The sequence below is a fragment of the Colossoma macropomum genome, unplaced genomic scaffold (genome assembly GCF_904425465.1).
Source record: "Colossoma macropomum unplaced genomic scaffold, Colossoma_macropomum, whole genome shotgun sequence".
Taxonomy (NCBI): domain Eukaryota; kingdom Metazoa; phylum Chordata; class Actinopteri; order Characiformes; family Serrasalmidae; genus Colossoma; species Colossoma macropomum.
The window spans coordinates 42484605-42509883 of record NW_023494787.1 but is presented as its reverse complement, the minus strand read 5'-3'; the positions used below and the strand labels follow the sequence as shown (position 1 = coordinate 42509883).

The following is a 25279-nucleotide window of genomic DNA, read 5'->3' as shown; positions in this document are numbered from 1 at the left end:
CCAGACGGCTAAAGTTTAATGCCTCTAAAAGCTCCCACATATAAAGTTTTACATGAAGTGATTATGAATATGCTGCCTGATATCTGATGCATTGTTTTATGATAGATTTACACAAAGTTTTGGCCATTAATGTGTTTTGAAATCTATTTATGGTGGAGAGGTACATGCAGGATATTGTAAGGCAAAAAAATCATTATTTTACCTTTATCAACATTACATAAACTTACAAGACGTGATAGAATTCACTGGTGGTTTGGATAGTAAATAAAATGACTTTGTTTGCGTTGTAGACTTCACAACTCCTGCTTCTTTTCACCACCACTGAGTTTGTAAGTTTTGCTACAATGAACCATTTCACATCAAAACAGTCTGAATGACTGCGGTGGGATTCCCTTCTAACGTCAGTGCTTCTTGATTAGTCTGAAATCTGTTAAAGGCACAAAATTTATCCACTTCCAGCAGTTCAAACTCATTTCCAACTTAAGCCACACCCACTTCCAGTTTGTAAATAAAAAAAAAGGTATAGAAAAAAGTATAGGTCCAGAATCATTATCAGTGTTGGTATCAATTTTTAAAAATAAGGTTATGTTAAATTATAATCACACGGCTGTGTAAATTTCTTTCTGGTGCTCAAATATTTTACCTGTTTTTCACACTTTTTTGCTTTGTTTGCTTTTGCATGAGGGAGAGTACAAAGTGGTAGCACAGTACAGAGTAGCATGTCCCCCACACCTGCCTCTGTGTGGTCATCACAGTCATGTGAGCCTTGCAGAAGAGCGCAAGCAGTAGCTTTAGTGTTTAGAGGCTGTGTAATCAGTGAGGCCCCTGCAGATCGAGCAGTCCAAACAAAGCCTTTTCTACTCACTTAGGTAACATGATGAAAAGTCTACGTGCAGTATGGTGTTAGTGCAGCAGTTGTGATCCACAACCAAAACAATACATTTATCCTAACTCATGGACTACTTCGGAGAATGTCCACAATCTGGAGCTTAGCAACACTGAAGGTGATGTAACATAAAGAATGTTTCAGGCGAGTCTCTTTGATACTTCGCAGAGTCTAACTGCATTCACAATAAGGGGAATTTGCGCATGGGGTGGGGTGACCACAGTGTTCATAGCTTTATCAACAAAGGTTGCTAGAACTTCCGGTTTATCACACTTGGTTTTGTTTTTCTGTTTTGTTTACTTTATTTCGATTAGGTGTATATGTCTCAGCTGCACGCATCTTTGGTTGCTTGGGAACAGGCATAACAATTGATTTTCAATCTTAATTGAATAGTTTAAGATTTCCTGACTTGAGATAAGACACTGTTAGATAAGATATAATTCCTACGATAGGATTTGCTGTATTATGAATCTGTGAAAAATGTTTTCTTGAACTTAGGACTAAAGATAATAAGTGTAAGTTTATTGAGGACTTAAATAAATTTTGTGTTCATCATTCTGTTGTCATCGCTGCTTTTCTTGTAGGCGTCCTCTGCTTTGTCCGTGAAAACTTTAATGGCAAGATGGATGACGTACAAAAATGAATGCATCCAAAACAACAGCAGGGAACCACCGGTCACAGGTGAGCAGAGCCACTGAGCTGTGCATAGCTGCAGTGTGAGCGCTGTTCAGATCAAAGTCTCATTGCTGTTTGTATGAAGGACTGGTCATCAACTGCATGCAGCAACATATCACCCCACAGCCTTTATGGCCATGATGAAAGCACCCACTGATTAGAGCCAAGACAGAAGGTCTCAGGTCTTCTGAACCCTTAGAGGGTCTTCTTTAAACCTTCAAAGTCATTTGTTGCTGGCACTAAAAAAAGCATGGAGTGATTTGATATGAATTATTTCTCACTTGTCGCTCATTATAACAAGCAGTGTCGTTTTGTCACAGTCTGACTCGACCACAGGGTACAACAGAATTCTGTCCAATTCTGACGAAACCACATTATTAAGTTTTGAATCCCAAACTGACCTGGGTACAGCAAAATTCTGCCCAAAACTGCTCTGAACTTGCCCTGTGATGATAGCCACATTTAACTTAAATTGCCTTTAAAGGATAACTAATATTACAGCACAGCAGTTATAACAGTTCGAACATTATCATAATATAAAATATCATAATATAAAAAACAAAAATATATGATATAAAATAATATAATACCCTAAAATAGTCAACTGTCCAAAATTAAGTTTAAATTCCACTTTTGATCAACATCTCAAAGGTTTGTAGTTTGGCTAAACTTTCTATAATACACTATTTTATTCTTCACACATTCATTTTCTCACAAGTGTGGGTCCTTTGGGTCTAAATTCATGCCAGATGCCAAATGCCAGATCAAAAAAATATTTTAAGGAAATTAATATTGAGAGGAAGAATAAATAAAGAAAAACTAAAGCAGGAAATGCAGTTTAAAATCTGTTAAAAGTAGGAGGTGGGCTGTGAGAACCTCAACGTGAAATATGAACCTGGCCTGAGCCCGACATGTTTGGAAAAAATGATGCCCAAACCTAATCTCATGCCTGTAATTTAGCTTAATTTTGGCCAGATGATTATTGTAATGTATTATATTATGTCATTTTTTATTTTATTTATCTGTGATCTAATAATGTTATAACTGATGCTACACTATAATTTAAGCAATCCTTTTAAGCTAATTTAGGTTATTTGTGGGCCCAACCCAACCTGACCCAAGCCAGTGTAAGCAAGTATTTTAAGTTCTAGTTTGTAAGTAAAAGAGGAGATATTTTCTTCTGAATTAAATTTGATGCAAACTTTCTGTGTACAGTCTTGTTTTGCAGAAAGAATTTTTTTTTTTTTACATTTAACAAATTTTTGTCAACAAACAGAAAAAAGACGTAATGCAAACTTGAATCTGTTGATACAGAATGTATATTGAGTGTAAATGATATTTATTGCAGAAAGTTTTGTGTAATTAAACATATTTATTTCATTACATTTTAATAGTATAGCAAAACAAATGAATAACTTAAATGTAGGGCTAAAGGATACAGTTATGTTCATTAGGATATAAAGAAAAAATAGAAAACTGATTCTTGACCTGGGCGCAAGAGTCTTTGTTGGAGGTCCATTTAACTATAATGTGTAATAAAATTTCTATATTTATCCATTTGGAGTAAAACTGGAAAACATTTGTACAGTTTGGAGATTTCTGTGTTCTTTTACACCAAAACAAGTCATAATGCAGAAACAGAAGTAGTCTTACACACATGGAAGAGTAAACACTAACATCCCATTTGAATGGCAAAAGGCAATATCCGATCCGACTGAAAACAGATAACATGCCTGAAAATTGAAAACATTTCTTAATTTATTTCATTTATTTAGTCATTTGTACATATTCATTAGTTACTTGTTCATCTAATCTTTTCATCTACAATGTATTTTCCCAAGTATTTGAGCCACTCTTGGGGTCCTAACACCACAAGACCCATAATCCTGTCAATCAGAAGCCTCAATGGGTGCATCAGTAATCCACCCCTGGATACACCTCATGTAGAGAGAAAATAGTAATGTTGTTGCTTCGCTCTGGTTCAGTGGAGCAACCATGGAGGGGGAGGTATAATGGGGGATTTTTGATGTTGAAATATTTTCTGTTGTCTCTTCTGATCTGTGAATGGCTCTGTTGTCCAGGTCTTGTGTGTAATAGGACTTTTGATAAATACGCTTGCTGGCCAGATGGGTTGCCCAACACCACTGTGAGTGTGCCCTGCCCCTGGTACCTGCCCTGGCATAGAACAGGTGAGAATCCAAACCACATAGTGAGGGATGTAAAGGAAAATGAATGTGTGTGTGTGTGTGTGTGTGTTGGGGGGGCAGTGTCTTTGTACATTGTTCATCAAAAGATTGGGTACATCTACCTCTACCTATAAATATACAATAACTTAACATGTTATGAACAGTGTTGAACAGTGTTGGGGTAGTTTTTCACAAAATGGAATCCATCACAAATTTCTAATGACTCCTCTCAAACTGTAATGAGATTACATTACTTACTGGAAAAAGTAATCTCATTACTCATGACTTTATCAGCACAAACCTTTGCCAACTGGTAAGCAAGAGATAAAACCCAGTATTAATGTAGAAAGAAATAGCCAATTGTGATAAACATCAATTAAAAGATATGCATATGCATTTGAACATGACAGAGCCAGTAATCCTTGATTAAAAATGATGAACAGCTGTTGCTGTTTGGAAATTAAAATAGTCACATTGAAATTACATTTAATATTCAAATATAAAACATCTTAAAATATAAAGCTTTCAGAGCTGTTTTTGAATGAAAATTGAGTCTGGTCTGTTTAGTGGAGCTTAACGCTCTCAGTTCCTATTAGTTTCATATTAGTGTGATTAAATGCTTTGACAAATTGTTGAGGTCACAGCATGTCCTGTGCTACATAAATTCTACACAAAATCTGCTCTTGACACCAAGTGTGAAGTGTTGAAGCTAAATATACTCAATATATTAGCATAAAAGTACTAGCAGATACAAAACCTTGTTAAACAGTAAGTTTAAATTGCAAGACTGCAAGGTGTCCTGAGAATATGATGGACAGTGTGCACCTTGAGCAATTCTATGGTAGGATCATTAGCAAGTCCAAGGCCAAGTACACTGTGTAGCATACTTTTGAGAGAGCATATCAGGTCTATTGCTGCAGGTCTTTGGAGAAAATGTCGGAATTTGCATGTTGCCAGACATGAATGGCTAACGAAATACTTGGATTTCCCAAAACAACCATGGACATAAACTACTGTGGCTGTAGTTTAGTGCTGAGTGTGGAAAAATGCTGCTGTGGGATGGAGACTCCAGTCCTGGAGAGCCACATCTCTGCAAGGTTTAGCATGTTAAAGTGGAAAATATTGAGTAGTGTGGAGTAGGGAAATGCTGCTTTGGAGTATTCTGAATGTTTATGCAGCTCAGCTAATAAACTGTTGTTCAGTTTCATAGATAGCATTTTCTGATACGTAGTGGAGAATCCGTACAGAGTGTAGCCATAAAATCGCGTGTGTGCATGTTTATTACAGTTCAGCATGGCTTGGTATATCTGGAGTGTGATGCAGATGGCCAGTGGGCCAAGAAGAAGAACACTAGTGAGTGTGAACCAAATGACCCAGACCAGAGGGATACGGTATGTCTGAGAATTGTTTGATTGGTGGGTACAGATGATATAATAAAACTAGAGCTGGGCGAATGTAACGAACAATGACCGACTGCATGTTTCAGAATAAAAAGAGCATAATTAGTTCTGTTTAGTTAGATTGAGAGTGGTGCAGAATGTAAAATGTTGAATACAGATCATTCATGGTTTTTGCAGTATTTTTTCAGTATTTTTTTGTTCCAACTTACCAGATGTCAGAGAAACTAAGTATCATAGCATTTTGTATATCGTAAAAAGTTCTTGAGGTATTGTGATATTATATTTTTGTTGTATCACCCACTCTAAGTAAAACACAGAATCAAAGCTCTGATGGACATACTAGAGAAAACAGTGTTGTAAAATGTTCTTTCATGCTTGTATGTCTACAGCAGCACTATGGAAGGATCCTCAGTAAGTTCAGGGCCATGTACACTGTGGGTTACTCTCTCTCCCTTGGAGCGCTGGTGCTGGCACTGGGCATCTTGGTGGCCTTCAGGTAACAGTCACACTCTGACACTCAGTCTGACTACTGGTGGTGGACTTTGGGCCATATAATCATGACTTCTGAAACAGTCCCATACACTCTCAGAAAAAAATAACAAAGCTGTCACTGGGACAGTACCCCTCTTGTCACTAGGGTAGTACCCTCAAGGGTACATCTCAGTACTTTTGATCAGGGAACATTAATTGTACCATAATCCATTGACATGATATATATTGACTTCTTACACCCCATCTCATCTCCAGGCTTTTTATTTTAGTGTTCTGTTTTAAAATATTAGGTTATGAAAAGGTACAAGTATGTATTTATTTCCATTGGAAAAAACTTATTTAAGGTACACAATTGGGCCTAAAAACCACTGTTGTACCTTTGAGAAAACATTTACATTGTTTGTATCTTGAGGAACAAGAAATGTACCTTCACAGTATCTTTATTTCTAACAGTGTAGTAGAGCTGATAAATACCTTGCATGCTTTTAGTAAAGTAAACAAGGTTGAGTATGATAGTTTGGTAGTTGATGGTCTATTTGGCACTGTATCAAACATTGCTGCTGCAACTGCTTTTCAGAAACTGGCATTGTTCCAAATTAAACCAGTAGTTAGACTGCTACTCAAGAAACATAATCTATTTGACCAAAAGGGGTCACAAAAGTTGGTGTAGGTAATCTGAGACTAAATGCTGATGAGAATAACATTTCAGTCCTTGTTTTATTAGATGCTGCATTTGACACCATAGAAAGTAATATAGCGCTAAATGGACTTGAAAAGAATATTCTCTAGTACTATTTTCAATTGATTTATGACATATTTAACTGAAAGATAAAACATTTTTAGTCTTGGTAACAGTGCTTTTCTTAGGCATGACATTCTATGTGGTGTACCCCAAGGATCTGCTCTTGGTTCCCTCTTATTTACAGCCAGTGCTATATAATCAGCGAACATGGGTCAACTTCCTTAGTTATTCAGTTAAAATACAATTATATGTATCTGGGCACTGTTGGGTACCTCTAATATTGTTTGACCTAGAACTGGTCTTTAAGCATTATTTTTAGGGGGGTTTATATGAAATGATATAGGATGGATTTCCTGAAATTATATAAAGAAGACGCTAAGATTATGGGTTCAAGCACAGAAAAAGAGAAAGTAGTTTGTGCACAAGGAAGTTTGGCTCCTCAAATGAAGCCTTAAGTCACTTTGATAATTTCACCAACGTAATGTAAGATAAAAATATATTTTTTATTAGAAACATTGCCAAAATTAGATCATACCTTTCAATGCATAGCACTAGGAAGCTGACTTAGGCTTTTATTTTCTCTTGCACTGACTATTGTTACACACTATTAACTGGGAGCTTAAAATAACAAAGACAGACTACAACTTGCACAGAATGCAGAAGACAGATTGCTTACAAAAACAAAAAGAGAGAACATATTACACCTGTTCTAACAGCTGTTCACTGACTTTTTGAGGATTTTTTTATCATAAACTTGTTTTGAAAGCAAGTAATGGCAAAGCTAATGGCTATGTTGTTTTGTAGTTTCACCTTCAGTTTTATTTTGGATTGTTTATTTGCTCTTAGTAATCTGTAATCAATGAGTAATACTCCCCATGTTATATCTTTACTCAAGTTTCTTCTCTCTTAGACCGTTTTGTTAGCTGTTAATTGTCTCCGAGTCACAAGTGTTCACTAGCATTTGTTCGTTGTTGCTTTCATACTTGTAGGAAGCTGCACTGCATGAGGAACAACATTCACATGAACCTGTTTGCGTCCTTCATCCTGCGAGCCTCGTCTATTCTCATCAAAGACGCCTTGCTGGAGAGGCCAAGTTTCAACATTGACCCTGGCATCACCACGGACCTGGAGATGGAGTGGCTCGTCAAGAACGAGGTCAGAACCCAGATGTTTTTTCTATTGCACATTTTAGTATAATGTTTTCCAGCACCAGTCCAAGAATGTTCTGCAGAATTTGAAGCTTTACTTTCACTTAACTTGCTGTGCTGTGTTGAGACTGAAGAAACCTGTGAAAGGCTTGGCAATTATCTTACAAACTGGTCAAATTGGTTGAGCTTGAGTCCTGAGCTGTGCAGAATCAGGCATATCTCTGCAGTCTGAGACAGGGACTTGAGTAAAACTGCTATAAATTATAGGTTTAGATATATTATTAGAATTGTTGTAGTGGTTTAAGGTCAGCAGTCAAAGAACTTGGCTTCTCTCTCTTAAAAATGAAGCTTCCTAAATGGTTCTCAGCAGGGCTTAATTTGTAAATGATGAGGTCTCAGAACACTGAGTAGTGATGAATGGGGCAGGTCGAAGGGGTGGGGAATGGTCCTGGGGTAAAAAAAAGTGCATCAGCATAAGCATCTTCAATAACATTAGACCATACAAGTAACATATTAACAAGGCTTTTAAGCATCAAACATTCTCTTCTCCTCTTTTGTGGGTTTCCCAGGCCTAAACAACAGCTTCTGCATGAGTAGTTAATAAATCTGTGTCACAATCCAGTGGCGGCAGTATAATCGGGCCCAGTTGGCCTACGCTCTCAGAAATAAAGGTACTAAACTGTCACTGGGGCAGTACACCTCTTGTCACTGGGGTGGTACCCTCAAAGGTACATCTCAGTACCTTTAGTCAGGGAACATAATTGTACCATAATCCATTAAAATTATATTTTCTAAGTTGTACTGACTCTACACACCAATGTAACAACAATGTAAGCCTAGTCACTTTTGTCATTAGCCCATCCAAATAAAAGTCTCATTAATAAAAACCGAACAAATAAAAATAAACTCACAAAATATGTACACTACTGTACACCACTATATGTACCTACTACAAATTCTATTTTTGATATTGACCAATCAAAATTCCAGTTTAACTAGTAACCAAAGCTAGGAGACGTTTGCTAAGCATTTCAGAGTAGGACAACAGCACATCACAGAAAAAAATCTCTTTCAAGACCATCAAAAACACACATGGACTGGAAGCATGAATACAGCTCTTTTAAGGGATGAACAATCAGAGAAGTAGTGTGAGTGATAAACAACATCAGTACCATTTCTATCACTGCACCCCCAAGCAGGAGTTGAAAATGAAAGTGCATACATGTCATAGCATGAGGTGACACAGCATGCTACTTTAGACTTAATTTGTACACATTTTGTTATATATATATATATATATATATATATATATATATCAGTTTGTTTGTAAAACATATCATATTTTTATTTTATATATCTGGCTTGTTTAAGAATAAATTAGGCCCTGGTTCTCACCTTGCATGTACAGTTTTAGGAAAGTTTTTTATGTAACCTTTATATAACACAAAGGTTTCATTTACAAAAATTGTTCTTTTTTCTACCGCCCATTGGAAGATTCTTTAGAGACTTTTCCTTTGTGACATCTCTTCAAAGAACCCTTTTTGACTCTTTTTAAGAGTGTATGGTCATGAGTTAATGAGTTTATCTACTATTGATCTACTGAAGACTCATGGATTTTCTGCTTTTTATCATATTGCTATACTATCTTGTCAGCAGTTGAGTAAAAAGTGGTAAAAAGGGTCGCATCATGTCCACTGTAAATAAGGTTTTATGTATAAAGCAGCTTGATATCGCTTAACATGTTAGGTTTTGCAGACTGCCGTCGGCTGCAGGATAGCCATGGTGATGATGCAGTACAGTATCATTGCTAACAGCTACTGGCTGCTGGTGGAAGGCATTTACCTGCACAACCTGCTGGCAGTGACGGTTCTGACTGAGGGGAACTACTTGAGCGTCTACCTGTGCATAGGCTGGGGTGAGGACTCAGCATCTATCTGTGCATAGGCTGGGAGCTTTCACTTCTCCTACCTGGAAAATTCAACACCATTCATTTTATGTCTGTGAATACACCTGTGAAAAAGTCAGAGACCACCCTTTTATTTGTTAAATTTCCAGTCAAAACATCCATTAAGTACAAGTTGTTTATTTTTCAGGAGAGCTTTGTCTCTTACTGAGAAAAAGAAATAGACAAAGATTTCACAAATCAGACGAAGAAGCTGCTCTCTGACCACCCCAGAGTCCAGACCTTAACCTCACTGAATGTATTTGGGTTTACTTGAATTGTGAGAACTAGAAGATGCAACTTGAACTTCGGAGGTGTGGAAAAATATCCGTGCAGGTCCTTGCAAGTCTCCTGGAAAGAAGTATACAGTAATACACGAGAGGGAGTGCTATACTGTGAGATATTGCCATTGGAGTGCTGCAGTTGCAGGCTTTAAGGCTGAATACAAAGATCAGCACCTCATGGTGTTGCATGACCTTAAGTGCATTATAGCGATTAACCCACAGTTTCACTATTGATATGTATTGTGAGATTTCGAGACAATGATGACACAGAAACCAATTATCAAGAAAGTTTATTTACACTATTATTATTACACTATTATTTTTTTTTTTACTATTAAAAATAACTTTAGCCTATATGCAACCATTGCTGCATATAAATGCTGCTAAATTAAGTTTTGCATCATGTCACAAAATTTTTAGATGTCTACACAGGAAACGAGACTTGAACTTGCTATGGGTAACACTTCTGTAACACATTTAAATGTAATTTTTGTCGCTGACTTCAAATAAAAAAAAACATCACCTGAAACTTCCAAGTTTCCCTGTTAAGTGTCCCCTTTCAACTGGGTCATACAGATCTTTTCTCCACGTCATTGATGAGTTTCTCCTCGTCCATTTTTGGCTAGAATAAAATGGTAGAATGCATTTTGTCTGCATGGGCTCTTTTGTCCTCCTATTTCAGTCTAAGTCAGACATTTTTAGCAGCAGTTATTCAGTAGCCTATACGTCTCATACCCTTTACCTCACAAAATATCTGGAAAGAACCAGCAAATGGTTTACAAAGTACAACCCAGAACAGAGTAAAACAATAACGGTAAAATAGGATGGGTCAGACAGTACAGACTGCTTTTCTCATAGAAAAACACTGTTAATATTATTTGTATAACCTGTCATCCAGGACAACATGCTTATTGATTAATAAATAAATAATACTCAATTTACATTCATTGTTTCTGACATTTCTCATTTTTCAGTTTTTCTCTTTTGTGGTATAAGAAAGCATGTACAATTCAAATGTTTAAAATGACCTCTAGTAGTTGTGGAATTCCAGCCTTTAAATGTCTTAAAAAGCTTTGGTCAGATTTACATTATTGACAGATACTTGCACTCATAGACGTCCTCTCAGCCAATCACGTTGAGTTCACTGCTGTTCAGTGGAAGCTCTAATAAAGTCAAAGTGTGGACAAACTAAATAGTGGAAAAATTGATATTATACCTAGTTATATATCTAGTTCTGTGTAATTCTCTGTTTAATCTATGTTTTATGCTTTTTTCCTGTGGCTGAAAAATGAATAACTTGTGCTTAATGGCTGTTCTGACTGGAAATTAAGGGTTCTCTTTACTACATATGAACTTACTATGCATTTTATCAAGTTCAGTTAACTTTCCCTGCATATACTGGTAGATTATTTTATTAGTTTATTTATTTCCATCTTGTGTGATGTGAAACGGTGTTTTTGCGGTTTCTGTTGTCTCATTCATTCACATTCTTTCTCTTTCCAACAGGAGCGCCACTGATCTTTGTGTTGCCCTGGATCATCGTGAAATACCTCTATGAGAATGAGGAGTAAGTTGCTCAGTGCATAACAAGCAAGGATTGTTGTAACATGGCAGTGTGAATGTCACCAATTACTCAAATGCTTTTTGTGCTTTCTGCATGCTTTCTGGCTAAAATAACATTTGCGAGGTCTAAAGTTGCGAGCATGATGACATATCACAGTCAGAGTTGTTGAGAGAGAGACGCCGAACATGTTTAATACAATATCCGGCGTGTTTTCGTTCCTAGTAGCAGACGAAAGGCAGAGGGTGATTACTCTGTCTCTTGAGCATCTGTTGTATAACAAATCAAGTACATAAGAGACAAACATGGAATGAGAATGCGAGGTTCTCTACTGCAACCATGCTGCCAAAAACAGTGATGCTACGCAGATGAGCTGCTTTCCTTTGAAGTGGTAGCTGGGAAAAAATGTGTCGTGTTCTCGCTTCTTACAATAGCAACTCAGACATGGCGGTATGTTTTCTTCTAGCCATGCAGTAGCCTATGCTCTACGCTGTGTGGATGCAGCCCTGCCTTGCAATGCATAGATCACATGGTCTCTGTTACTTCTTGGATGGTTTTCAAGAAGTAAATTACACTCGATGGCCACACTCTCTGCCTACTTAGTAGTATTATAAATAAGGATAAGTTTCAGGTATTTTATGATGTAATATGCCAGAGGTACACTGCTCTGATTAATGGCACTGATGAATGGCAGCATTCTTCATATGGACACTGTTTCCTTTAAGAGCATTCTGTGATTTATAGCAGGCCACTCTAAAAGATCATAATTCCTTTACTCTATCAGTCACCAAAAAAAGGAACAAAAAAAAAAACAGGTTTTTAAAATATCTGTACAATATAAGCAAGCATGGGAGCAGTTCCAGGGTTTGGGTTTGGGGATGTGGAAGAGATTATTTTGGAAAAATAACACGAAGCAGGCTACAGCACTGTATTAAAATACACTAAATCAGAAGCTTTACCCTTTTACATGACATTAAGGGTAGAATATGTACAGTTGTATGCAAAAATTCAGGTGTCTATGGCCAAATTATTTTTAAATGCACTGTTTATGTTTATTTGCTGAATTTAACATATTAAAAAAAGAACATAAAATACGATCTGTGCAAATTAGGATGTAAAGGATGCGTTCATTTATTTTTAATTAGAAAATCAGCAAAGCATCATTTCACCGAGGGCTCCCAAAGTTTTACACACAACAATACGTGCACTTTTCCTTACTGTCAGTAAGGCATATAGTAGGCATGCACAAAACATCAGTGGACAGTATATTATGTAATATAATTGTTTTTATGGAGCCAATACTAGAATAAGAGGCGATAATACATGCATAGGTCATTTCCTTTCATTTAAACTTATAAAGACAGTTCAATAGATTTGTTTGGTCCTGAATGTATTTATTTGTTATATTGTCTTATCATAGTATGTTATATTGTATTATCATGATTTTCCAGATTAAAATGAACAAGATCTTAAATATATATCATTCATTACAATATAGTCTGCTAGTTTGGACCATGCTTCCAGCATATGGTTGTAATATGAGAAGAGACTGTATGGCTGTAGGGGAGAGAGAGCTCAGCGACTTCTGCTTTGAGCTAGAAGGACAGACTCCAACCTTTTTGATGAACAGACGTAGGACTGGTAGTGGGTTGGGAAAACTTAGTGGGAAACAAAAGGTAGAGATGGAAATTTAAAGGGCTTTAGATTGCAGGAGGAGTAGGTTTAGGCATTGTCCTCCTCTCAAACATTCACGGCATTTGATAACTCTGAGCCTCAAGTTGGAAATGATTGTGGATTGCATAGTAGATAATACCACAGCTATACAAAAATCAGACTGTTTAGGTAAGACCTCTAACAGCCAGTTTGTGCCAGAAGAATTTCTGAGGCATTTTTAGTTGCCTGATGGAACAGATACACCTCCATTGTAATTAGTATTTCAATCCACACTGCTAGACGTGTCTTAATTCTGTCAAAATGCAAGCCCTCCCAACTTGCCTTGTTTTTTTATTTGCATGCATGAGTGAAGTGTAAACTGCATAGAGAACCAGTCAAAACACACACTCACACTTTCTAAACTATATTTAAAATAATAATTTACTAAACTGTGAAGATCCTGTTACCCTGATAGTTGACCAGCAGCTCCTGTGCTGTACTAATGGTGTGTGGAAGCTTATCTGACAAGAACAGTGGAAAAAACAAATCTGCTGTCTGTGCTATCAAGTTTGAAAATTGCTATGAAACTATTCTAATTTTCTAAAAAGAAAAGGACAAAAAGAGCGAACGTTCCCACCTGAAGTGTTTAAGAGATGTAGATGAGTCTCAGGTAGTGTGTATACACTACGCTATGCTAACATGAAGCTAACCTGTCGCATCTGGTGTGAATTCGGTGTAATGCTACATTCACTTACAATTAGCAGTTCTGAATAACAGTGTCTGCTTAATAATGTTAAATATTTTTATAAAAAAATTTTTTACAATAAATGTCACAGTTAAGTAAAAATAATCAGCAACTGTATTATGGATTATAGTGTAAACTTGTGAATTAATTTCCAGTTAAAATTATCGGTATGAATTAATGAGGTATGAATTACTGGTTACTATTATCGGCCCAGAAATTCTGTATGGGCGCTTCCAGAATATACATTGTCAGTATGATACCTCTCACTCCTTAAGTGCTAAAGTGAGTTTTATCCATCTCTATCAAATAAAAGAGGACTGGAGCCAGCCAGCTTAATGCTATTCTGGAACACCTTCAGCTGTTATGTAAGGGCTGTAAATGGCATGCTGCATTCCCTCTGCCATGGGTAACCCATTGCCCGTATCTGCTCTCCTGCCGCAACTACAGCACATATCCCAGGACAAGCTCCCCTCCTCTATTAGTCTAACTGTCTGCTCTCAGGACTTCTGCTTTGATAAAACATCCATTTATCCCTCTGGATGAGCCTGGCCTCGGCTTCTCTCCTCTGTGGCCTTCAGCCGTAGACTGGCTCTCTCTAGAAAACTTATCTATACAGCCATGCGCTTTCAGTCTTGCAAAGAAAACACTACTGATCTAGTGTGTGTAAAAGACAGTCTAAATGGCCTCCATATGTGGTGCACTACATGGAGCAAGGGCTAATGCCTTTTAAACCTTGTGCCATCTTCATGCCCCAGTAGAGTTGGATGATTTAGAGGCAGTAAAAAAAACTGGAACTGTAAATGTTGTGGTCAGATACTATGTGTAGCACTGTGTTCAGGTAATCTCTCAACTCCTGTCTGTCCCCAGGTGCTGGGAGCAGAACATAAACATGGAGTACTGGTGGATTATCCGTTCCCCCATACTGCTGGCAGTGCTGGTGAGAGCCTCTCTGCTTCTTTCAACTTCTATTTTAATCACATGCTCTCCTTCAGCTTCCTGTATGGATCACACTGATCTCTGTCTGGGCCAGTGGATAAAGCCACTTTATCCTCACCCTTAAACACCTCTCTTAGCAGAGCTCTGACTCCATTCCTGTCTCTGTGATTTTGATGTCCTTTCTCTTAATGTGTCCTCTCCTGTCCTTACTTATGCTATATTTAAATGTAATTTTATATAATTATAAATAACATAAATCCTGACAAAAAAAAGACAAAAAGTACTGTGCATAAGGGTACATGCTTTTGTTGTCACTGGCGATAACTGTGACTTCTAAGGGTTAAGTGAAATATTTCTAACAGGTCTTTTTTGGCATTGTTAACAGTGCCACACCTGTTGTATGCAAGTTTGAACACCCCCAGTCAAATTAAATTTTTGTTGATTTTCTAAGTGAATTAGTGATTAGTTAACACATTATCTACAGTGAACAAACTTAAATATGCCATTTTTCTGCAATTTTTAGTGACTATTTATTTTCAGCATATAGGGGAAAAAAACACAACATCTTTAATATCAGTTGTATTAAATGGCACATTTTATGTTTTATTTTTATGCAGTATGTAAAATTCAGCAAATAAACAGTAACTGTGCATTAAAATGTACAGAAGTGTGTTCTCTGTAGAAGATGTGTGAATTTCAACAAAACATAATTTGACTAGGGGCACCCAAACTTTTGCATGCAACTGTATGTAGTTCTTGCAATGCTTTAAAACATGGGTCTTAATTACCAGGTTGCAGGACAACTTTCTTCTTACATCTGGTCTGTCAAACATTTACAATTCATATCATTGTTTATTTTTTTTCTGTGGCTAAATATTTACATTGTATATGATAGCTCACATTTAGCTCAGCTGAAGCAGTCTCACTGCAAACTCCTGTGATGTCTTACAGCTCAGTTAGTGGAAGATAATTTTCTTATATAGCTTTAATTCTGGGAATATACTCCAGAGAATTACATTTAGAGACTATGACTAGTAACCTAACATTTGCTATAAAAACAGTTTAGGGTGGTGCTTACATTGTTTAAAGCAAAAACAGAGCACTACATGTAAGATGGACCATTCAAACAAAGACTTGAGCATATAGCTCTCTTTGTTATAACTAACTTAGCTACTATCCTAATTTATACTGTAAACTAGCCAAATCTGTATGTGTGGATTCATTCAGAATTAAGAAAGGAGTGGAGTTAAATGAACCCACTGAGATTGCAGATTCATTCACTGTCCTCTGACAACACAGAATACAATTGCATAGTACAGTGGAAAACAACTCCGGTTTAACCGAAACAAAGGTGCTATCACAATAACATATAACATATATTCCATATAATTCTGCAGTTTAACATACGTTTACATGCTTTAATTGAATACTAAGCACATCTATTAAATACTATGTATTTATACTACAGCTACAACTACTAGAACTACCACAATTAGTTATTCTTCTTTTTCTTCTTCTTCTTCTTCTTCTTCTTTCTCTTATTAATATTATTATTATGAATTTTATTATTATTATTATCATTGCATTATTAATATATTAGTGGATTGTGGTGACAGAAGACTGCTAATAAACAAGACGCATTTCAATGAGTATATGTAATTAAACTTGGGACACTTGCATTTTTTCAACTTACCCCCCTTAGAGAAGAACACCTGGCTAGTGGCCCCTAAGTTTGAGAGCCCTGCTTGAACACCATCCAGTATTAAAGTGATCTCCATTATCTGAACCAATACCTGTTCTCAGGAAATCTTAACGCTGTCATTTTTAATGGATTTTTATTCCTCAATGGACAGGATTTCTAGGAATTGTCCCTAAACCATGTTCCATCATAATTACTGCTCACTCTTGTTGCTCACTACATTATAGATAATGACCGCTCTCACATTAGAGCCGGTTTTGGTTCTGAATGATAATGGGTTGGAGCAGCATTTGGCAAAAACATTTCGTTCTCTTTCACACACAGCTGCTCCGATCTGAAATGCCCGCTATCTGACAGAAATGACTGCGTTTGAGCGTTTGCAGTGTCAGAGATGTTTTGGTTCCTGGCTGTTTCAAACATTATTAAATGAAACACCACTGACTTTCCCCTCTTGCTTCATGCCTCTGCAACTGAACATTTGATCCCTGGACTGTTGCTACATGCTGTGAGGAGACAGACTGCACAGTTGTATCATCTTTAATGTGGCATTATAGTGCTAAACAACCCATGGAGATGTTCAACCTTGATTCTGCTTTGTTCTCTGCTCAGATCAACTTCTTCATATTCATCCACATCATTAAAATCCTGGTGTCAAAACTGAGGGCTCACCAAATGAGATATTCCGACTACAAGTTCCGGTGGGTGTTCTCATGCACTGAAACAATGGACTTATCCATGCCCCATTCTTTTGTAGCAACTGTTGTGAGGTTGGATAAACTTGGCAAACATCTCATTGAACCTTATGAAAGGTTCTAATGCTTCCCTCAGTTTTGGGCTGAATATCAGAATTTAGAGGCTGTTTTTAACTTCAAATAAAATATATTATGTGTGTGAAAGGTCACATTAGGATAGATTGGATGCAGTCACATCATGTAATCAAGCTATTGTTGTTGTTTCCAACCTGCCTCCTTTTGATTTGTTACAACCAGAGGCAGAATTTCATTTTAGGAGGGCCTGATTACAGGTTGGAGGGCCAGCTAGCAAGAGCATTATGTTCCAGAAAAATAGCTGTAGTGAGGATAACAACTACCAACTAACCTACTTCACTATAGCTTCCACAACCAGCAACAAATTATAAACACAGCAAAGATTGTTGACCTCACATTTATGTGCCTGGTTACTGTAATAACTGGCATCATACTGGGGTGAATGGCTGAAAACTGCAATTATTTTCATCCTTTTTTCATAGTATTTAAATAATTTTCTTTAGTGTGGTCAGCTTTACTACTTACGGACCTTGCTGACTAGGTGAGTAGTAGCAGAGACCATAGGAGAAGGAGACTGGTCACTGGTTGGAAAATGATTGGGAAATGTAGCGCTGAACACGGTTTCTGTTTCCGGAGAAAGTCCTGCCCTTCAATAAAAACAGCTGGTTAAGCTGCTAGTGGGAAAAGCTCCCCCTCATTTTGGAGGTATGCTACAAACTATATATGCTGTTTTTGTCAGACGTTGATGTTGCTCTTAGTTTGAGGTTGATAGGCCTCTCCCCATTCAAAGAGATAGGAGCCTGGCTTTTTATAACTGAAAATAACTGCCCAGGGGAGTTGCAGCCATGGCCGTCAAGTGGACTGACTTTCAGACTTTGGTAGTAGCCTTAGCTAGGAACTAGCACAACTCAGCTACGTTCATACTATCTGCAGAAACGGTCCAGCAGGCTAGCACATGCGTGCAACAAAAAGTGCTTAATTGCAGAATTGGTGTACTGCCATGGTGAAAGCGGATGGTGATTGAAGAGCTTTGGAGGTCACTTTTATTTGTTTAGGGTGGAAAAACAGCACAATGATGCAAGAACTCAGCACCTTTGGTTTCATTCTTTATTATAAAAGCTCAAGACTAATTATATTTTGTAACATTTTTTATGTCACTGGAAGAGATTTTTTTGAAGCAGTTAGAAATCTAGGCCCCCCCAGGCCCCCCCATAGCTATGCCCCTGGCTACAAGAACACAGTCCAGCTTGGTAGTGTAACCAGAATTATAAACCACATTATGTAGCAACTCAAATACTGTAGAAACAAATACTGTAGTGGTTTAATGTGAATAATTCACATAGTTGTGTGCTACAGTTTCTTATTTGGTTAAATGAGATTTTTGCCAGTGTTTTGTAAAGCTTTTCCAACCGAGCAACAGTAGCTATGATAGAGTGTCTTTGTGACCATAGATAGGTCAATTGGGCACAAATATATTTGCAACAATGTATTTCTATCCAGTTTTCATTGTTCTGTCTCATCCCTCTTGTCTTTTTTTTTGCAGGCTTGCCAAGTCCACTCTCACTCTGATCCCTCTGCTTGGCATTCATCAGGTCCTGTTTTCATTCGTCACTGATGAGTCTACCTCAAACGGCGCTGTATCCCTGCGCCTCACCAAACTCTTCATTGACCTCTTCTTTAATTCCTTCCAGGTCAGTCTGGAAGACCCTAAAGGCTTCTGGGATGTAGGGAGTAAATAGGGGAAGAAGTCTCAACAATGACCATTTACTGTAAAGATAAATAATATAAAAGCATAGATCACTATTGTCCAATTATTAAAAACTAGAGTATCTGACCACAAACATTTTCTAGGGGAATAAATCCCAGGGGTGCAGCAGTCTAGATTAATTAACTTGAATTAATTAGACCAAAATTAGATGTGAACCCATCATTTGATCAGGACAGAAAATAAGAACAGAGCCTTCTTGCCCTGGGGGCTTATTCCCCCCAAGTTACTCTACACATATTAACACCTCTATACTACTACAGATATTCAGGAGCTCGGAAGACACTAATATGTATGTTATGGAGTTATAAGAGTGAGGAATCTAAATGCAAACCCACATACAGAACCTTGCAGTTTTATGTTTAATATTTTAATATTTTAATTTTAGAACTTATTTTCACTTAGAAAATCACCAAAACATGATATTTGTCAGGGTCTCCCAAACTTTGGCACACAACTTCTGCTAGAAATTAAGAATGTTTTCCTTCTTCTGTTAAGTTGAAAAAACATGTGAGGTTTTGTTGCAACAGCTTGTTATATATTCTAAGCCTCGTTATTGCACAGTAACTACATGGATTGCAAACTGACTGAGTTATTTTTAAGTTATAGAAGTGTGTAATAAAAGTAGTCAGGGCCATTTATATAAACACTTTATAATATACATAATTATAACACTTTGTAATAACAGGCCCTAATAAACAGCAACATATTAAATGTCTAATAGTTTGTTAATTACTGTTAATGATTATATAATTGTTACATATGCATCACTAAATGGTATCATTCAAATTAGTAGCCATTTATTAAGTGACATACAATAAATAGCACATCTGAAGTGTTGAAACCTAATAATTTATTATAGTTTATTAATAATGACTTAGCTATTTGATGCTCATAACTCATAAGTTATATAACTGAGCGTTGATAATAGTATATAATCCTAAGCGTTTCGTGGATAACTAAGCATCCATAATACTATATATAATGCTTAGCATTTATATATTATATAACACTAAGCATTAACTTAGCTGCATAAAAACAGTTAATAAAAATGATTAATTAATTGTTTACACAGTTTTGAATGATTAAGTAGTTATTTCTTGCCACTTTGTGGTGCAAACACTTGACTTAATGTCCAGGGGTTTATATATACTCTTTTAAAACATTAGCAATCATTAATTAGGCCCCTATTACAAAGTTGTGACTGCTTGATGTATTTTAAAAGATATATTGTATTACAAAATTACAAATATTACATTTTGGAAATAACATTTACAGTGCTTTAATTACTTTTATGTCGCTAACTAAATGGTTAATAATTCAGATGGTAGCACTTATAAATGCACAAATAACAATTATATGATAATTATTTATGTATTTATTAATGGTTAAGTTGCTATTTATAAGGCCCTTATTATAAAGTGTTACCAAAAGCAATATAGAGCTACACAATAAATACAAAGCATTGTGCTAACAGGCACACTGTAAGCACTGCTGAAAGATTTAAAGCTCTAATCATATAAATGAATCACAAACACATGAATCAGTGGCATGTTCATGTTCAAATGCCTCTTCCTCCAGAAGCAGTTAGAGCAGCTCAGTTGCCAGCACCTCCAGATAAAGAATAAAGAACGGATGTGTCACTATTTTTATTTTCGCAAATAATTCCAGTAAAAGAGCAGACATCGCGATCTCGCTGACTCATTCCATGACAAACTGATAGTGACACTCACATGGAGCACAGCTGCAGCACGTCAAGCTCACATCACTGAGTAAGAGGAATTGTCCTGATGAAGCTTCGCTCGCCTAACAAATCAGAGGGAGAGAGGAGCGGGGAGAATTAGCGAGGGAGGGAGAAAGAGAGGGAGAGCAACATGGAGAGGGAGAAAGAGTGAGAGAGATGTCAGAAAAATGAATCATTTGGACTGTTAAGGGTCCATCTGTGCACACTTAGCTCCCTCATCATGGTTCGAGTCGTTCAGCTTGCATGCACAGGAACGTGCCCAGTGTTTGACTCTTCACAAATTCACATATCTACCAGCTTCACCTTTTGAACTCAAAACAAAATATTAACCGTCTGTTTTGTTAGCTGTATTTGTCAAAACAGTCATCAACACACACTTCATAACTCTCATCTGCTGAGCTTGACAGTGCTAAGTGACAGTGCAGGTTTGTCGTTCCTCAGCTGTCCTAGCCTGAGTTGGTGCAGTGTTTAGCTGTTGTTTGGCAGTGACTCTAACATAGCTCTGAGAATGGGTCACAAGTGATGACAACTGATTCACATTCTGATGTGTTCACAGGGGCTGCTTGTGGCCATCTTGTACTGCTTGGTCAACAAAGAGGTGAGTCTAGCTTTCTTTAACATCAGTGTTTATGCGGGTAAAGAATCTTCGGGGAAGTATGCACATCTGGGATCAGCTCTACTGTATATACAGCTATGCTGAGCACAATACAGGTGTAAAGTTGTTTAGCTTTGAGCCATTGTATTCTTTTACTGTACTGTATTGTATGATTTTGTCTCCTAAATTCTGGGTGATGCATTGCATGTTTAAAGGGAGTAACAAGAACAGTAACAAAAGGGTAGCAGTTTAAAGGAAGCAGAAATAAAGATAACAGTAAACAATATTTAGCACGCTGTTGTGGCTCATACTGATACAAATAGGCTTTTTAAAAATTTTAAAACAAGTTCACATCTTATGACTGTTCGTACACTAGTCATACTATCCATTTTATGAGGTAAGTGAGCGTATGTCAGGTTAAATCTGTAAAGACGAGTAAAACAGACCTGACAGCTGTTGTAAACAATTACACATTTAGCAGATGCTCACAATAGCAGGCGAATACAGCATTGCCTAAGCACTCTTATTTAGACAGCAACTCATCAAATTTTCAAGGAGACACAATGTGTCTAAAACGAAACACAAAGATTTTGTGACAGTGGTCATAGGAGGGTGTTGCGACAGTTTGGGTTTATTTACAGCACTGCATCAGTGTCTTAAAAAATTCCTTTTCTTACATCACCAACTGGAGATAATATAATCATATACTAATAAACCGTATAAGTACTATGAAAAAATATGTAAAGTTTATGAAATCGACAGCTACATACCTGTACACTGTTGTTAAAAAAAAAGCATACTGAAAATGTTGTATTTTTTCTTACACATTTAACAACATTGCTAAAGGTGATTATAAATACCTCAAGGGCAATCTAGACGTTTCATGAATCTCTAAGACTTACATTAGCCATATATGATGTGCTTACTTATGTTGAATCAACATTAGTAATAGTACTTTCCATTTTTTGTACCAGAAAACTGAGCCCAGAAGAAACAGGAGCCCATAATAATTATATTATTATAATTATTATAATTATAATTATTAATTATTATTATTATTATTATTATAATTATTGTAATTATTATAATAAAGACTAGTTTTAGATAGGAAACGTTTTAGATACAGTGCCTACAGCAACGCATCTTGCAATCTGTCATCCCTCCAGAGGACCCCACCATGTCAATGTTCAGAGTTTTCACTTGGTCATGGTCTGTAAGAACAACAAGTGTTTACCTCTGTATTCAAACAAGAGATTGACCTTGATATTCAAATGAGGATGCCAACAAAAACACAAACAAACAAACAAACAAAAAAACAGCAAAAATGAGGAAGATTGTTTCACCCAGTTTATTGTAGGTAAGTGTGGATTTTCGAGATATACTGAAGCTGTTAATAGAAAGGAAATTTCTATTACAGTTCAACAGATTTTTAGCATTTTTGAGTTTTAGCCTCATAAATCAATAGTACAACATACCCTCTGTTTTCACACTGTTATTTCTGATCTACAGCTGGATAAATGAGAATGTTTATAGAGAATTTAGTGTGTAATAGAATTAAGTTGTAATAATGTATCTGTCCCATACTAGTAAAACAGTTATTTAATCAATTAATTAATTGAGGAGCAACAAACATTACAGATTTAGCCAGTTGCATACAGTTGCTTATATTTATCTTCACAGCTTGCTGCATGCTAGATACAACAGCATGGCGAAAGTAAGAGTTAGATTTATAGAGCTATAAATAAATAAAAGGCTTATGCTCGTGGAATGTAGTGGTATCTGTGCGATCTAGGAGCATGACAGAACACCATTGCTCTGACGTTCCAAAAAGCCACTCCTTGCTCCAGGCAAAATCTGCTGCTCTGCTCCCGCTCCACACCACTCACATACCCTGGTTTATTATTATTAACCATCTGATCCTTGCTCTCTCTTATGTGTACGGTGGTAACAGCTTTTTTGGCTTTATCTCAGAACAGTTTTCCTTTTGACCTTTTGTCTTCACTGTGTTCAGGTGCAGTCTGAGATCCTGAAGAGATGGAAGCGATGGAAGCTCGGGAAGGACATTGAGGAGGAGTATCGCCACACCTATAGCAACACGGCTCAGGTCACCAACAGCATGCCTGTCCATGCTTCGGCCAAGCCCAGGCTGCCAGACATCGCCCATCTGGCCTCTCCGCTCTCCAGCCCTGAGGAGAAGCATCTGCTGGCCATCGGCTGCCAGAACGGCCTGGACCTCCAACTGAGGGTGCCCCTGACCTCCCTGCCACACGAGGGCGCCACTAACAGTGGCCCACCAGAGGACCCTGAGCTGGCTCATAGAGTGCAGTGTTACAAAGCACCCCAGGGGAATGATGAGAGCAACCTGTGAGAAGGAGGAGCGTGCGTGAGTATCGCAGTGATGGTTCCTGCCCGGCCCACGCTCCAGTCTCACTCAGTCTGGATCGGTCCTGAGCCCGCCGTCCGAGCAGCAGTCACGTGTGTGACTGTGAGTCTGAATCCCAGTCGCGTGTGTGACTAGGAGTCTGAATGATTGTGTATGTATGCGTGCAAATGTGTGTGCACGTGCCTCTGTGGCCACTCTCTGGGTGTGTGAGTCTGAGAGTGTATGTGTGTATGCATGAGTATATACACAGTACTAAGCAAAAATCAGAGACCACCCTTCATTTATTTGATTTCCAGTCAAAACAGACTTTAAGTACAAAGTATTCATTTTTCCAGCTTTAGGAAAACATGTATGTAACAGAAAATGACACAGAAGCCTCAATAACTCAATATAATATTAATTTATTTACTATTTAGTGTGTCCACCTTTTGCATTTATTACAGCTTCTATTCTCTTCAGGAGAATTCTGCAGGGATATTTTCCGACACTTCCAAAGTTCAGTCTTAGAAGTTGGTTGCATTTTCTGCTTCTCACATTCAGTTATGTTGAGGTCTGGACTATGGGGTGGTCAGTCCATTGTTCTGAGAACACCAGCACCTTTGTTGTTTGATTTGCAAATTTTCTTCTTTCTTGTCTACATTCTTTTCTCAGTAACACATTCTTAAAAGCTACACATCCTTTCAGACTCATAGTGTTGAGCTGTCTTCTCACAGTGGAAGTTCTTTTTGAACTCCAGTGTTGGTCCTTAATTGCTATTTTGACTGGAAATTAAATAAATGAAGGGTCTCTGACTTTTGCATAGTGCTGTGTTGTGCTCATGTGTTTATCTGTGAGTCTTGGTGTATAGTCGCATGCAAAAGAACGAATGCCATATTTTAAGTTATTAACTAAATTACTCTTAGAAAATAAACAAATGTAATTCAACTGAGGGTGTTCAAACTTTTGTATATGACTGTATGCATGAGTGAGTGTGAGTGCGAGAGAGAGAGCTCTGTGGCCCCTCTGCTGCTCAGCGTGAAAGACATTATGGTCAGCTGTTCATTTCATGTGGAAAGGTGTTAAGTTTAACCTGTTGTGTGTGTTCTACGCACTCGGCACATGGATCTGGACGCAGCAATGTGCTGACCAGACCCTAACAGAGAAAATCTACAGGGGAAACCTCAAATGACACAGAAACCTGAATTTTACCTTTCCTCACTAAAACTGTTAATGGTTAACAGTTTATTAGGTATGGAAGACTGCAGGCCTAACCGACCACTTACACTCAGACCAGAATAAAGGAAATTAGATTGAATTCTTGATGCAGATGCCAAAGCACAAGGGGACAAGAGAAGATATTCACTCAGTGATTTTCAGAAGAGGCTTCATTTGACTCCCACTGACATTACAATTGTCCTGAAGTCCAAGACTCACAAGTACAAAAGCTTAAATGATTCCTGAAGATTTGAAGAAGTAATTTATGAGCATGAACTCATGTCTATGGACTCGAATCATCTAAAGAACCGTCTCTGCTATCTTCAATTTTAGCTTTGTCTTCAATGTCGTCCTTACTGTCCGAAAGATTTCGGTATTTGTGAAGCCCATAAGATTTAATTCTTGCTGTTGTTCTTTTATTGTGTTGTGTTGTTGTTTTCCGGTGATGTTGAGGTCTCAGATTGTTGACTACAGGGTGGTAT

The 25279-nt window shown here is 37.3% G+C and overlaps 1 protein-coding gene across 3 annotated transcripts in view; it reads left to right on the top strand.

Moving 5' to 3' along the window:
- Positions 1-24067, top strand: part of gcgra (glucagon receptor a) — an 88878-nt gene extending 64811 nt beyond the window's left edge. The window contains exons 3-14 of one of the 3 annotated variants that reach the window (XM_036567426.1): positions 1471-1567; positions 3643-3750; positions 5035-5138; positions 5537-5643; positions 7371-7536; positions 9276-9444; positions 11262-11322; positions 14582-14651; positions 16959-17047; positions 18660-18807; positions 21182-21223; positions 23232-24067. In XM_036567426.1, the coding sequence (XP_036423319.1) occupies positions 1471-1567; positions 3643-3750; positions 5035-5138; positions 5537-5643; positions 7371-7536; positions 9276-9444; positions 11262-11322; positions 14582-14651; positions 16959-17047; positions 18660-18807; positions 21182-21223; positions 23232-23588 (1518 nt within the window). In that variant the 3' untranslated portion in view covers positions 23589-24067. The remainder of the gene's footprint in view (positions 1-1470; positions 1568-3642; positions 3751-5034; positions 5139-5536; positions 5644-7370; positions 7537-9275; positions 9445-11261; positions 11323-14581; positions 14652-16958; positions 17048-18659; positions 18808-21181; positions 21224-23231) is intronic. The other 2 variants (XM_036567428.1, XM_036567427.1) reach the window with 2 other exon arrangements.
- The last annotated feature ends 1212 nt before the right edge of the window (positions 24068-25279 follow it).